Source organism: Cebus imitator, unplaced genomic scaffold, assembly GCF_001604975.1.
Source record: "Cebus imitator isolate Cc_AM_T3 unplaced genomic scaffold, Cebus_imitator-1.0 Scaffold442, whole genome shotgun sequence".
Taxonomy (NCBI): Eukaryota; Metazoa; Chordata; class Mammalia; order Primates; family Cebidae; genus Cebus; species Cebus imitator.
Genome location: NW_016107757.1, coordinates 1,301,174 through 1,313,860, shown reverse-complemented (window position 1 = coordinate 1,313,860; position 12,687 = coordinate 1,301,174). Strand labels below are relative to the sequence as shown.

Below are 12,687 nucleotides of genomic sequence, written 5' to 3'. Positions count from 1 at the left end.
AGATGAAAAATTATTTTTAACTTGGAGTTCTATACTCAGCTAAACTAGATTAAGGACAAATAAAGCTATTTTCAGAAATGCAAAGGCTCAGAATGCTTCGCATGCTTTCTCAGGAATTTACTTAACCACATACTTCAGCAAAACAAGAAAGTAAACTGATGAAGAGAAAAACAGGAAATAGTGTACTTCCCAGAATACCAGGGAAGAAGTGTCTGAGGATGATAATTGTGTTGCGGGCCTAGAAAGTATCCTTTCCAAGTTGAAAGTGTTCTCAATCCCAGGCTCTAAACTCACATATTCGACAACCAGCTGTGAAACCACCTAATTGCACCACAGACTTCTCAAACTCCTAAATTGACTGCATCTTCCCTTTTTCCCAAAACTGCCTCCTCTCCTACTTTGTCTGTCCCACTTAAGAATGCCACCATTATCCAGTCACCTAAGCCAGAAACTTGGGAGTTAAGTCACACCTGTTTATACTCAAGGGATTTGTCCTAGAACTCCCACTTACACCAAAATCCAAGCTCACTCAAATCCGGCAGTCAGCCCTGCAGAACCCATGTTTATAGCATAGGTTATGGAATGTAGCATGGGTTATAGCATGTTTATGATATATATCTCTGTATATATGAGTTTTGCACCCCAGGAATACTGCATTTTTTATCTGTGTTTGGTTGAAAAAAACCTGCATGTTGGCTGAATATGGTGGCTCCCACCTGTAATCCCAGCACTTTGGTAGGCTGAAGCAGATGGATCGCTTGAGGTCAGGAGTTTGAGACCAGCCCGACCAACATAGTGAAACCCCATCTCTACTAAAAATACAAAAATTAGCCAGGCATGGTGGTGGGCACCTGTAATCCCAGCTACTCAGGAGGCTGAGGCAAGAGAGTCGCTTGAGCCCAGGAGGTTGCAGTGAGCCTAGATTGTGCCACTACACTTCAGCCTGGGTGGCAGAGTGAAACCCCCATCTAAAAAAAAAAAAAAAAAAAAAAAAAAAAACCTGCATGTGTTGTTCAAGTGCTAACTATTTTATTTTTATTTTTTAAATTTATTTATTTACTTTTGAGACAGAGTCTCACTCTGTCGCCCAGGCGGGAATGCAGTGACATGATCTCGGCCCCGCTGCAACCTCCATCTCCCAAGTTTAAACACTTCTTGTGAAAACATTTGGCAGGGAAATAAAAATGTAGTTCCAGGGATTACAGGCACATGCCACCATGCCACGTCTAATTTTTTTGGTATTTTTAGTACAGACGGGTTTTCACCATGTTGGCCAGGCAAGTCTCGAACTCCTGACCTCAAGTGATCCACCAGCCTCAGCCTCCAAAAGTGCTAGGATTACAGGCGGTGAGCTACCACCCCTGGCTGAAGTGCCAACTATTTTAGAAATGTTCTTTTCACTTCTCACATTCAGAGTCCCATCACCCAAGTCCCATCACTTCTACTTTGACCACCTCTCCTTCTCTGTCATCGTCCTAGTTCAGGCCTCATTACCTCTCCCCCAGATCTTTCACTTGTGTCTTATCTGGTTTTCCTCCCTGCCTAGAATGGAACCTTTCCCTTTCTCCTTCACACTGCCTCAGAGTCATCTTTCTAAAACATAAACCTGTATGTAGTTCCAGCTACTTGGGAGGCTGAGGCAGGAGGATTGCTTGAGCCTAGGAGGCAGAGGTTGCAGTGAGCCAAGATTGTGCGATTGCACTCCAGCTTGGGTAACACAGTGAGACTCTGTCTCAAAAAAATAAATCAAATTTAAAAATAAATAAATAAAACATGGTCATGTCAATCTTCTGCATAAAATCATTCAATGACTGACTTGCCAGTCAGTTCAGAGATGGCAGGGAGCATGAAAGGGGTTTTGCCCTTGACTGCTTCTTTAAAATAAGTTTTAAATTTACAGAATTATTACAAGGATACAAAGAGAGTTCTCCTATATGCCACACCCAGTTTTCTCTTTTACTGACATCTTACATTGTATGGTACATCTATCATAATTAATGGAGAAGGAGGTGTGGCCCACATTGTGCGCCATGCAGAGAAGTTTGAGCTCTCTCTAGCAAGTAACAGAGAGTCACTGAACTCTATTTCTTAGTAGTCTGTTTCCGGCTTATGAGGACAGCAGTACCTTAAGCTTATCTAGCCCAATCTACCCTTCTACTTGAACCCTTTACATACAAAGTAGCCACCTAACCTGTGCTTAAATGCTATCTATGAAACAAAGCTCACTGCCTTTTGAGAGAATGTACTTCAGCTACATGTAGTTCTTATTAATGAGTTAAATATAGCCTTTCTTTCTAACTTCAAGCCACCAGCAATATTTGAGCCTTTTCCATGGCAATGGTATTGGTTTATATTATAATTATCTGTGGTTTTAATTGCTGGATTATAAGTTCTCTTGAGGGAAGGAGCCATGCCTTATTCACCCTTGCATTTTTCTACCTCTAGCTCTGAACCTTGGCCATAATAAGAATTTATGTTCAGCTTTATCCATGTCAACAACAACAACAAAAAAAAGAATTTATGGCTGGACATGGTGGCTCATGCCTATAATCCCAGCACTTTGGGAGGCCAAGGTGGGCTGATCACTTGAGTTCAGGAGCTCAAGACCAGCCTGGCCAACATGATAAAACCCCATCTCTACTAAAAAAAATTTTTTTTAATTAGCTGGGTGTCATGGCGGGTGCCTATGGAAAGTGCTGTGAGGCTGAGGCAAGAGAATTGCTTGAACCCAGGAGGCAGAGGCTGTGGTGAGCTGAGATCATGCCACTGCATTCCAGCCTGGGTGACAGAGCAAAAATAAATAAATAAAAAAGAATTCATGGCTGGGTGGCTCACGCCTGTAATCCCAGCACTTTGGGAGGCCAAGGCAAGCAGCTTGCTTGAAGCCCAGGAGTTTAAGACCAACCTGGGCAACATGACGAAATTCCATCTCTACAAAAAATACCAAAAAAAAAAAAAAAAATTTATCCAGGTGTGGTGGCGCACCTGTAGTTCCCACTACTCAGGAGGCTGAAGCAGGAGATCACCCAAGCCCTAGGAGGTTGAAGTTGAAGTAAGCTGGGATGGGACCACTACACTCCAGCCTGGGTGACAGGGCAAGCCCTGTCTCATTGTCTCATGCTTTGGGGTTTTTTTGTTTTTGTTTTTGAGAAAGGGTCTCACTCTGTCACCCAGGCTGAAGTATAGTGGTACAATCATAGCTCACTGTAACACTGAACTTCAGGAGTCAAGTGATCCTCCTGCCTCAGTCTTCCAAGTAGTGGGTACTACAGGTGGACACTGCCACACCAAGCTAATTATTTTTTAATTTTTGTTTTTTGTGTTATTTGCTAAGAATTCACGCATATAATAAATGGTGATGTAATAGAGATATGCATGTGGTAACATATTGAATGCCTTAAGATTCCAAAATACAATTAAATCTCAGTGACAAAGCAGAAAATGTTAGTCATCTCCTTCTGAGTACCCATCTCAGTTACACTCTTGGCAGCTCCTGACAAGAGATACTGAATCTAAATTCCTGTGCCTTTTTTGTTTCGTCGTATTCCCTTGGGACTTTTCTTACTTCCTCCAGTTTATATTACCATTATTCCTACCAGCCTACCTCTTTCTATTTTATGCTCTAGCTTCTAATTCTCCTATTGTTCTGATCTATCCCCATTAGCGCCTTCTGATCCGGCACCTGTGTAGTTCATGCTGCTTTGGGTGGTGGAGAGATGGGTTTGGAGGTTCTATCTAGTAACGTTCTTCTATATACACTTCCCACTATCAAGCCCTTTTTGGACAAAAGTTATCAAAATACACTGTTTTTTTCTGACACAGATTCTCACTCTGTTGCCCAGGCTGGAGTGCAGTGGCGTGATGTCAGCTCACTGCGATCTCTACTTACCGAGTTCAAGTGATTGTCCTGTCTCAGCCTCTCAACAAAATACACCACAGATGAGAGCTCTATCAACAGAACCAGGACATTTGTTCCTATTTGAATTAACCACATTATTTTTCTTCTTTTTTACAAGCCCAATTGATGTACCAAAGTTAGTCCATTTTTTCAGTAAACATCAACTAAATTTGCTATGTTTGTCAATGACCTTCTATCACCAACAGGATAAAAACCAAACTCTTTAGCATTATTTGGCTCTTCCTTAATTTTCCAGTTCCTCTCTTGCTTCTCCCTATTCTTATTTTGTATCTGTCCGCATCAAAATGATCGTGCCTTTGCACATGTGCTCTCTTCTGCCTGGGCACAGCCTCCTATGTCTGCCTAGGGAGTCCCTGCTTAGCTTTCAGGATCCAGATTAGCTGTCATCTCTTCTATTAATGCTCCCTTATCCCCAACAACTGACAGAAGTAAGGTGAACCTCTCTCCTCCCATAGCACCTGGATGGCTTCCATTTTGGTTATTATCATTCTATTTTCTGTTTTCATCGCCATTTTTCCCACTAGGCTACAAGATCCTTGAAGGTTACTACATATTGCTGATCCTTTGTTCCCAAAGTGTAATATCATTTCTGCCACATGATAGGCATACAATACAACTGAATGAAATGAACGAAAGGACAGCCAATATTTCATCTACCTAACAGTTCTCAGAACTACCTAGCACTCGGGGAGAACATCATTGTACTCCAGAGGCTGACAGAAGGACTGCTAGGCCTGTGCTTCTCTTTTAAAAAAACTATCGATAAATAGCATTTTTCCAGTGTTATTGGTTTTCATTGTATAGTTTATAATTACCCTTAGATACATCCTAACTTAGCTACTAATATGCCCTATTGCTAAATTCATCACCCATATTTTCTCAGTTATCTCTGTCTCTGACTCATATATAAGTCCAGCAGTGTTTTTGAAGGGTAGAAAAGGACAATTCCTACTATTCTGTAATAACTACCTAACTATTCAGACAAGTTCTGCTGATGATCTAAAAAAGATTTCCACCTATTCCTTTTTAGAGAGGAAGGACAAAGTACATAATAGGTCTTCCCCTCAGGCAAATGCACTTTTAGAAGTTGAGTTTATTATAGTAAACTTAATAGAACTTGGCTGGGCATGGTGGCTCACACCTGTAATCCTAGTACTTCGGGAGGCCGAGGTGGGTGGATCACCTGAGGTCAGAAGTTCAAGACCAACCATGGCCAACATGGAGAAACCCTGTCTCTACTAAAAATACAAAATTAGCTAGACGTGGTGGCACATGCCTGTAATCCCGGCTACTCAGGAGGCTGAAGCAGGAGAATCGCTTGAACCCGGGAGGTGGAGGTTGCAGTGAGCTGATATTGCACCACTGCACTCCAGCCTGGGTGACAAAAGTGAAACTCTGTCTCAAAGAAAGAAAAGAAAAGAAAAGAAAACTTAATAGAACTAAATCAGTAAGTACCAACATTCATTCTCTCCTCTGAGAACAGGTTGCAATTCACAGAAAGGAAGTTGAAGAATTAGAAAATGCTATTCATAAACTGGAAGAAGAAAATTTGGTGCTTATTGATCAATTATTCAACTGTAGACTTGTGGATCTCAAAATACCCAGGTGAAAATTATTTATATATATATGTAATATATATAAAGTATTTTGTAAACGTTTGTATCTGTAAAAAGTAGTTTTTAAAATTAAAAAAAAAAGATGATTTAATTCTTCAATGCTCCAGCCAGATTGCAGTAGTCCAAAAAGAAAGGGACATACAAAATGGTCATGATGAAGGTATAGGATTATTACTATTGATCACTGGTACAGTGTAAACTTTGCTTGGTGTTTTTTTTTTTTTTTTTTTTGCAATGCACTGTAGTCACAATAGCCAGCACATAACGTGAACATCATAACTGCCAACCTTCAGGAACCTCCAGGCCAGCGTGGGGAATGGTCATGAAAATAAATACATAACAGTACGGCAGAATATGGAGGAGGTAAAGCATTAGCACAGAGGATTAGCTGATCCACTTTCTCGAAGTTTCGTGGAGCTTATCTGGGTTCCTGTGGATTCTAGAATTAATTCTTTTGGTTGAAAGAGTCAGAACTACTCCATAGGCCAAGAAAAGAGCTTGGCATTCCAAGTCACATTTGTTCTTGCACACAAGAAACCAAGTGGTATTTACAGTTTTATATTTTCGGTTAGAAGTTTTCCTTATTTGACAAAAAAGTCTTAATTTTTTTAAGCTTGACAGAAACCTAGGGCCTTTGAATATAAAATTAAAATTCAAAATAGCACTCATTATTTAGACAAGTAGTCAACACAAAAAAACAATCTAAATAGTAGTATGTTTAGGAAGAGGGGGAAGTCACACAAATGTGTGCAAGTATAGGAGAGAAATGTCTAGTCTAGGCATTAAAGCAGATGTTAAGTTGAACCTGGTGGAAGAGCCAGGAACAATTTTCCACACAAGTAGATCCTATTGTTTGTGAGACATGGAAACTACTATTTGAGACATGATCATGTATTTGTTATTTACAAACTTTCTATCGTTTTCCAAGAAAGGTGGATACAGAAAAGTTATGGGTTCTTTGTTTGCCAGGCTAAATGATGGGTGTCAGATACAAGATTAGAGAAATTAAAAGATACGCTGGGTGGGGCAGGATAGAGAAAGAGGCCATCTGCCCCCTTTGCATAATTATTTGTGTGCTTCAGATAGAGTCGATACCAATATAGATGAGGGAAGGCTGAATGAGGATTGATTACTGAACTCCTGTACTTCCAGTCTTTTGAGCTGATGCCCTAGAGGGCCTATAGGGGGTAGGTGCTCACTGTCGCCCAGTAGGCAATGCTTGCTTTTGCCAGCCCTCCTCTCTGTTATCAGGTCTCCAGTGCTACATTCCTGTCCCACCTCTAATCCTCATTATCTGCTGCTGCTGCTGATGCCTTTGGCATTATGTCTAATCTCTGCCAGGCATTGCTGGTGTGTGGCTTCTAACTACTGCTATACCTGCTGTCCACTGCCCTCTTTTCTGAACTGGCTAAACTTAAGGAAAGAGCTACTCTCTAAGCGGCCAGCCCCATGTCTCTACATGGATCAGCTTGGTCTGGTATATTTGTTCTGACATGGTGGTTGTAAAGTGCTAATAATTCTAAAAAAAAAAAGGGAATTATTTCACTGGCCAGTGGGGAGTTGGCAAGAACAGAATGGGAGATTAAGAAACTTTTAATGGGGATTTTAATTTAGTTGTTTAGTGTGCAGTATGTAATTTAACCTCATACTCACGCTTCCCCTCAAAAGTCAGTAAAATCCACATTGTTCATCAGTGCTTTAGGGGTTGGTTTTCCTTACTGAGAGGAATGGAGTGCCTAGTCTAGCTTCAGAGTTGGAATAAATGAAATCAAAATCTTTTCAAGGGAAAAGAAACAGCAATGGGTGACATTTATAGGAACTGATAAATGTGTCCTTGCTATACGCTTCCACAGCAACCTGAACTTTTGATTACTTTTTAAATGTCTGCTTCTTTACTAGATTGTAAACTCCTTGAGGCAACTGTTTTGGACATTTTAGAAAGAACTGCATAAAGAAACAGGAAAATATGAAACCCCTCAATTATCTACTAGACTTCTTATGCAGAAAGATAACCTGAGAGTACTCAGGAGCTTTTACTATACCCATTTCCAAGCCAAAGAAATATTATACATATTATATTTTTATGGTAACTGCCCCCTCCATCTCTTTGTTGAGAATTAAGTTTTGTATAATACTAGTAGGATGATAAGAAATAGACATGAACAGTCCCCAGTGGACACAGAAGACGTTCTATTTCCAAGTTGGATGAGGAATGGGATATTGTGGTTAATGGAGTTACCAAATTTCCTATGTAAAGGTACTCAAACTTTTTTCCATCGCAACTCACATAGAATGTTATAGGATTTGTTTGACACACTGGGGCAAACAAATGAGGCAACTGTCAGCCAGAGGTGACTGCCTGGGACTCCAGCGCCAAATGGCTGAGGCTAAGTGGGTCAATACCTACAAATCTAACACTAGCTTACCACAATAACATCTTTTAAACTATTTTCCAAATCATTAAGTATCAAGTGTTGCTACCCTGTAGTAGTACAGAAATGACAGCAAACTAGCAATTAATAGAAAAAGCTAGATTCCTGAAGGTTATGGCCTTTAGAAAGATCTTAATTGTTCACAATGGTAAAACTAGGAAAGAAAAGAATTATATAGCCTCAGACATGTCTCCCTGCAGACCACAGCTACATGCGAAACTTACCTTTACTAAGATACTTTTACTAAACTTACTGTAACTAAAGTTTTTAGGTTTCGTAGGTGTAAATATTGCATGTAGTTACAGTGTTTGCTGGAGCCATTACCATCTGGATAACACTTTATTCATGTTCTTTAAATAACTAACAGCCTCTAATTTAGGGGATTCACTTTGGTTGCTTAGCTTCCAAGCATGAAAGCTTGTTTGCACATTTGCAAGAGTTCAATTACTTCATGCTATCTTCAGGTAAACCTCATGGAAATGCCATACACAGTTTTCAAGGCATTATATTTTCTGACTGAAAATTCAACGGACATTCTAAAAATGAAAGCACAGAATTAAACCATGTACAGAGAGCTACAACAGTATGTGGACATCAATTCACTGGGCTTGCAGCTGAAGCACACCACTAAGTGAAAGCCAGGACCTAGATGGCATCTTGGATTCCTACTGCTCGCTTTCTCCTTCTCTCTTCATCTCAAAACCATGTCTTTCAGGCCACTATCATTCCGCACCTGAAATACTACAATGACCTGACTGGCACCATGCTCACGCTCATCTTTTGAACTTTGTGTTATTCCCTTATTTGGAATACCCTTCTCTCACCCCTAGCTCTTCCCTGGCAAGCACCTTCAGGTTCAAGACTGTATAGTCCATTCTCACGCTGCTATAAAGAACAGCCCGAGACTGGATAATTTAGAAAGGAAAGAGGTTTGACTCACAGTTCCACTAGGCTGGGGAGGCCTCAGGAAACTTAGAATCATGGCAGAAGGGGAAGGAAACACAACCTTCTTCACATGGCAGCAGGAAGAAGTGCAGAGCGAAGGTTGGGGAAAAGCCCCCTATAAAACCATCAGATCTCATGACAACTCACGCACTAAAACGAGAACAGCATGGAGGTAACCACCCCCATGATTCAATTACATTCTAAAAATGAAAGCACAGAATTAAACCATGTACAGAGAGCTACAACAGTATGTGGACATCAATTCACTGGGCTTGTAGCTGAAGCACACCACTAAGTGAAAGCCAGGACCTAGATGGCATCTTGGATTCCTACTGCTCGCCTTCTCCTTCTCTCTTCATCTCAAAACCATGTCTTTCAGGCCACTATCATTCCGTACCTGAAATACTACAATGACCTGACTGGTACCATGCTCACGCTCATCTTTTGAACTTTGTGTTATTCCCTTATTTGGAATACCCTTCTCTCACCCCTAGCTCTTCCCTGGCAAGCTCCTTCAGGTTCAAGACTGTATGTCCCTCCCACAACATGTGAGGATTATGGGAACTAGAGTTTAAGATGGGATTTGGGTGGGGCCCAGCTAAACCATATCAAAGACTAGGCTCAGGTTTCATCCAGGAAAACTTTCCTTCATCCTAAGGCTGACTCAAGTGCTGCTGCTTCTGTCTCCCAGCATTCTCACACTGTGCTAATTACCCATCATGGTAATTAACATACAGTGACTTTAAAATGCTGTTAGGCTACCTGCCACCCTACTGGGCTTTATGCTCCTCAGGGTAGAAATTATGTCTCATTTCTCTAGCACCTAGTAGAGAGATACACCCTAGTAAGCATGCAATGCAATATATATTGACTGACAGACCAGTTTTCTTATTTGTTCTTTTAGACGACTATATCTTACCCAAGCTGCTGGACTAGAAGTGCCACCTGAAGAAATGCCTTTGGAATTGCCAGAAACACATATAGGTATTATTTTATTGCAATGGTGATATTTTTTCAAACTCTTGTTTTCAATTTTAAAAACACTTACCTATTGTGAGCAGGTGCCCACATACAAAAGCTATTCAGGGAGTAGATACCTGCCAGCTCCTCTAAATTTCTCCTCTTGCAGGGCTTGTCCTAATCTATCTCCTCTCTGTAGTCCCACTTTCAAATGAAGGTCACCATGTTTCACAGTAAATTAAATAAATACTGGCGAAAAGGGATGAGGGATGGTCTGTTGTCTACACTGGCAAGGTTTAGGGCCCTATTTAGCTAACCAAAATGACAACATATACATAGACACCCATATAATTACTGTAACTTATTAGCTAACAGAAAGTAATACAACTTAGAATTTCTACAAATGGGACTCTCTCTTACTTTAACACATAAATTCTACATTTGCAATTCTCCAAGTTCCATCCAATTAAAAATGTGACAAAGTATGTATTGTATTTGATCAAAAATGCTTACATAATTAATTCCTTTGTATTCATCCAAGAAGAGAAGTCAGAACTGCAACCCATCAAAGCAGAAAGTGGAAACATGATGCACTCATCAGATGAGATCAGGACCTTACCTCTTAGTCATGAAACGAGCATCACGGATCTCCAGTATGTGAAGACAGCTGAAGAGGAAGGCTCATGCACAGAGTCTGGGGACACGGATGTGAAGTACTTACTATATGAGGATGAGAAGGATTTCAAGGTAAGATTCATAAGAACATAACTTTGACTACCAAGACAATGCTGTTTTATTAATTGAAAAACCTAATGTATGCATAGCGTAAATTCCATTTACAATTATTAGTAAAATTGACCCACCATTCACATCTCTCATTTGAATACTATTTTCACTCCTACTCTTGCCCAATTTGCTATCTATATTCCTTTATAGGCCTCCATTACTAGTATACAAAGTAAGCTATCTAATGCTACATAACAATCCCTAAAACCTAGTGGCTTAGAACAACAATTATGTATTCTCTCTTAGGGCTCTGTTGGTTAGAAATTCAGGAAGGGCTCCACTCAACAGTTCTCACTTGGTGGACTCTCAGTTGCAACCATATGTTGGCTAGGTCTGCACTCATCTGAAGGCTTGATTGGGGCAGGTGTCTTCACTTCCAAGGTGGTTTATTCATGGCATGTTGATGCTGGCTAAACTGAGAGCCTCACTTCTTCTTTACATGTGCCTCCCCACAGGATGTTTTGAATTTCCTTTGTTATAGTGTGTCTTTTCCCAGATCAAACAATCCTAGAGACCAAGATGAAAGCAGCAATTTGGCCGTGGTGGCTCATGTCTGTAATCCTAGCATTTTGGGAGGCTAAGGTGGGTGGGTCACCTGAGGTCGGGAGTTCAAGACCAGCCTGGCCAACATGGTGAAACCTCATCTCTACGAAAAACACAAAAATTAGCTGGGCATGGTGGTGTGTGCCTGTAATCCCAGATAGTTGGCAGGCTGAGGCAGGAGAGTCGCTTGGATCCGGGAGGCAGAGGTTACAGTGAGCAGAGACTGCACCACTGCATACAGCCTGGGGGACAGAATAAGACTCCATCTCAAAAAAAAAAAAAAAAAGAAAGAAAGCAGTAGTTTGTATGTCTTAGCCTTGGAAATCATACACTGTCACTTCCATCATATTCTACTGGTTGATCCAGTTACAAAGTTCCATCCAAGGGGAAGGAACATAGTTCCTGCATCTTGATGGAGGAAGGTCAGCATCACATTGTAAAAGAAGCACTTGGAATATGATAGGAATTAGGCTATCTTTGGAAAGTACAAATTGCCACATATACCATTCGTTAAAACCTTGAGTTTTAAGCCTTTTAATTTTAAAACTTCTTTCTAGTCCATTCCAGTTACTCCCACAGCCATCCCTTGTTATTTTCCTTCTTGGTACTTTAAAAGTTCTCCTAGAATTTAAAGTCTGGTAGTGAAAAAAATGATGTAAGAAAGCAGAAGAAACTGAATAAACCAACACAAACCATTTTAACTAACTACAATTCAATTCTGCTGCCAACAAGTGATGATTTAAAGACTAAAGTTCTAGTTCCTCTAACACTGAAACACCTCCAAGAGTATCTTAGAATCATGACTCCTGGATATCATGATAATCTCAGGCTAGTGGACAGTTGTCTCCAAAATCCCCTAATTGCATACCATTTGGTTGAATGAAAGACCTTCTTCCATGCAAGTTTCCAATGTCATCAAACTGCCATGGCCATGGTTTATTACTTGAGAATCCTCCTCCCGGTGATTCTGAAATATGTGATAGATCTCCATCAACTTACTTTTCTCCTGTCTTGCATTTATCACAGCTGCATATTTTGAAAGCTAAATAGAATTATATATATTTTGAGAAATAAGACATCACCTTCCTTTTTCATTCTTTGATTCTTCTAAATTCAAATAAATATTTATTGAGAGTCCCACAACATGCCAGGTCCGTGTTAAATGCTTGCGCCTTTAAGGGAGAGAATAGCAAGAAATGAACTCTCCAAGATGCCTATACAGCAGCCTTACCCCCAAATCACTTACAGACTTGTAGAAGACAGGTAAGAAAATCAACAACTACCATTTGAGAGTAAACAGACCATATGTACCTATGTCCCCAATCAGTCTGTGAGCTTATCATTGCACCCTAGAACTTGACACAGGGCTGGCATACAGTGAACACTTGGAAAAGGTTTGCTAAGGAGTCGTGTAGAACAAATTAAAAAGCAAGAGTTATGACAGGGGAGACTTCCCAGAGGAAGGGACATTGGGTAGGGTGTGAAC

The 12,687-nt window shown here is 40.5% G+C and overlaps 1 protein-coding gene across 1 annotated transcript in view; it reads left to right on the top strand.

The window, feature by feature from the left end:
• Positions 1–12,687, top strand: part of CCDC83 (coiled-coil domain containing 83) — a 56,780-nt gene that overhangs the window by 42,551 nt on the left and 1,542 nt on the right. The window contains exons 7-9 of the mRNA XM_017510669.2: positions 5,403–5,524; positions 9,817–9,896; positions 10,414–10,619. Of these exons, the coding sequence (XP_017366158.1) occupies positions 5,403–5,524; positions 9,817–9,896; positions 10,414–10,619 (408 nt within the window). The remainder of the gene's footprint in view (positions 1–5,402; positions 5,525–9,816; positions 9,897–10,413; positions 10,620–12,687) is intronic.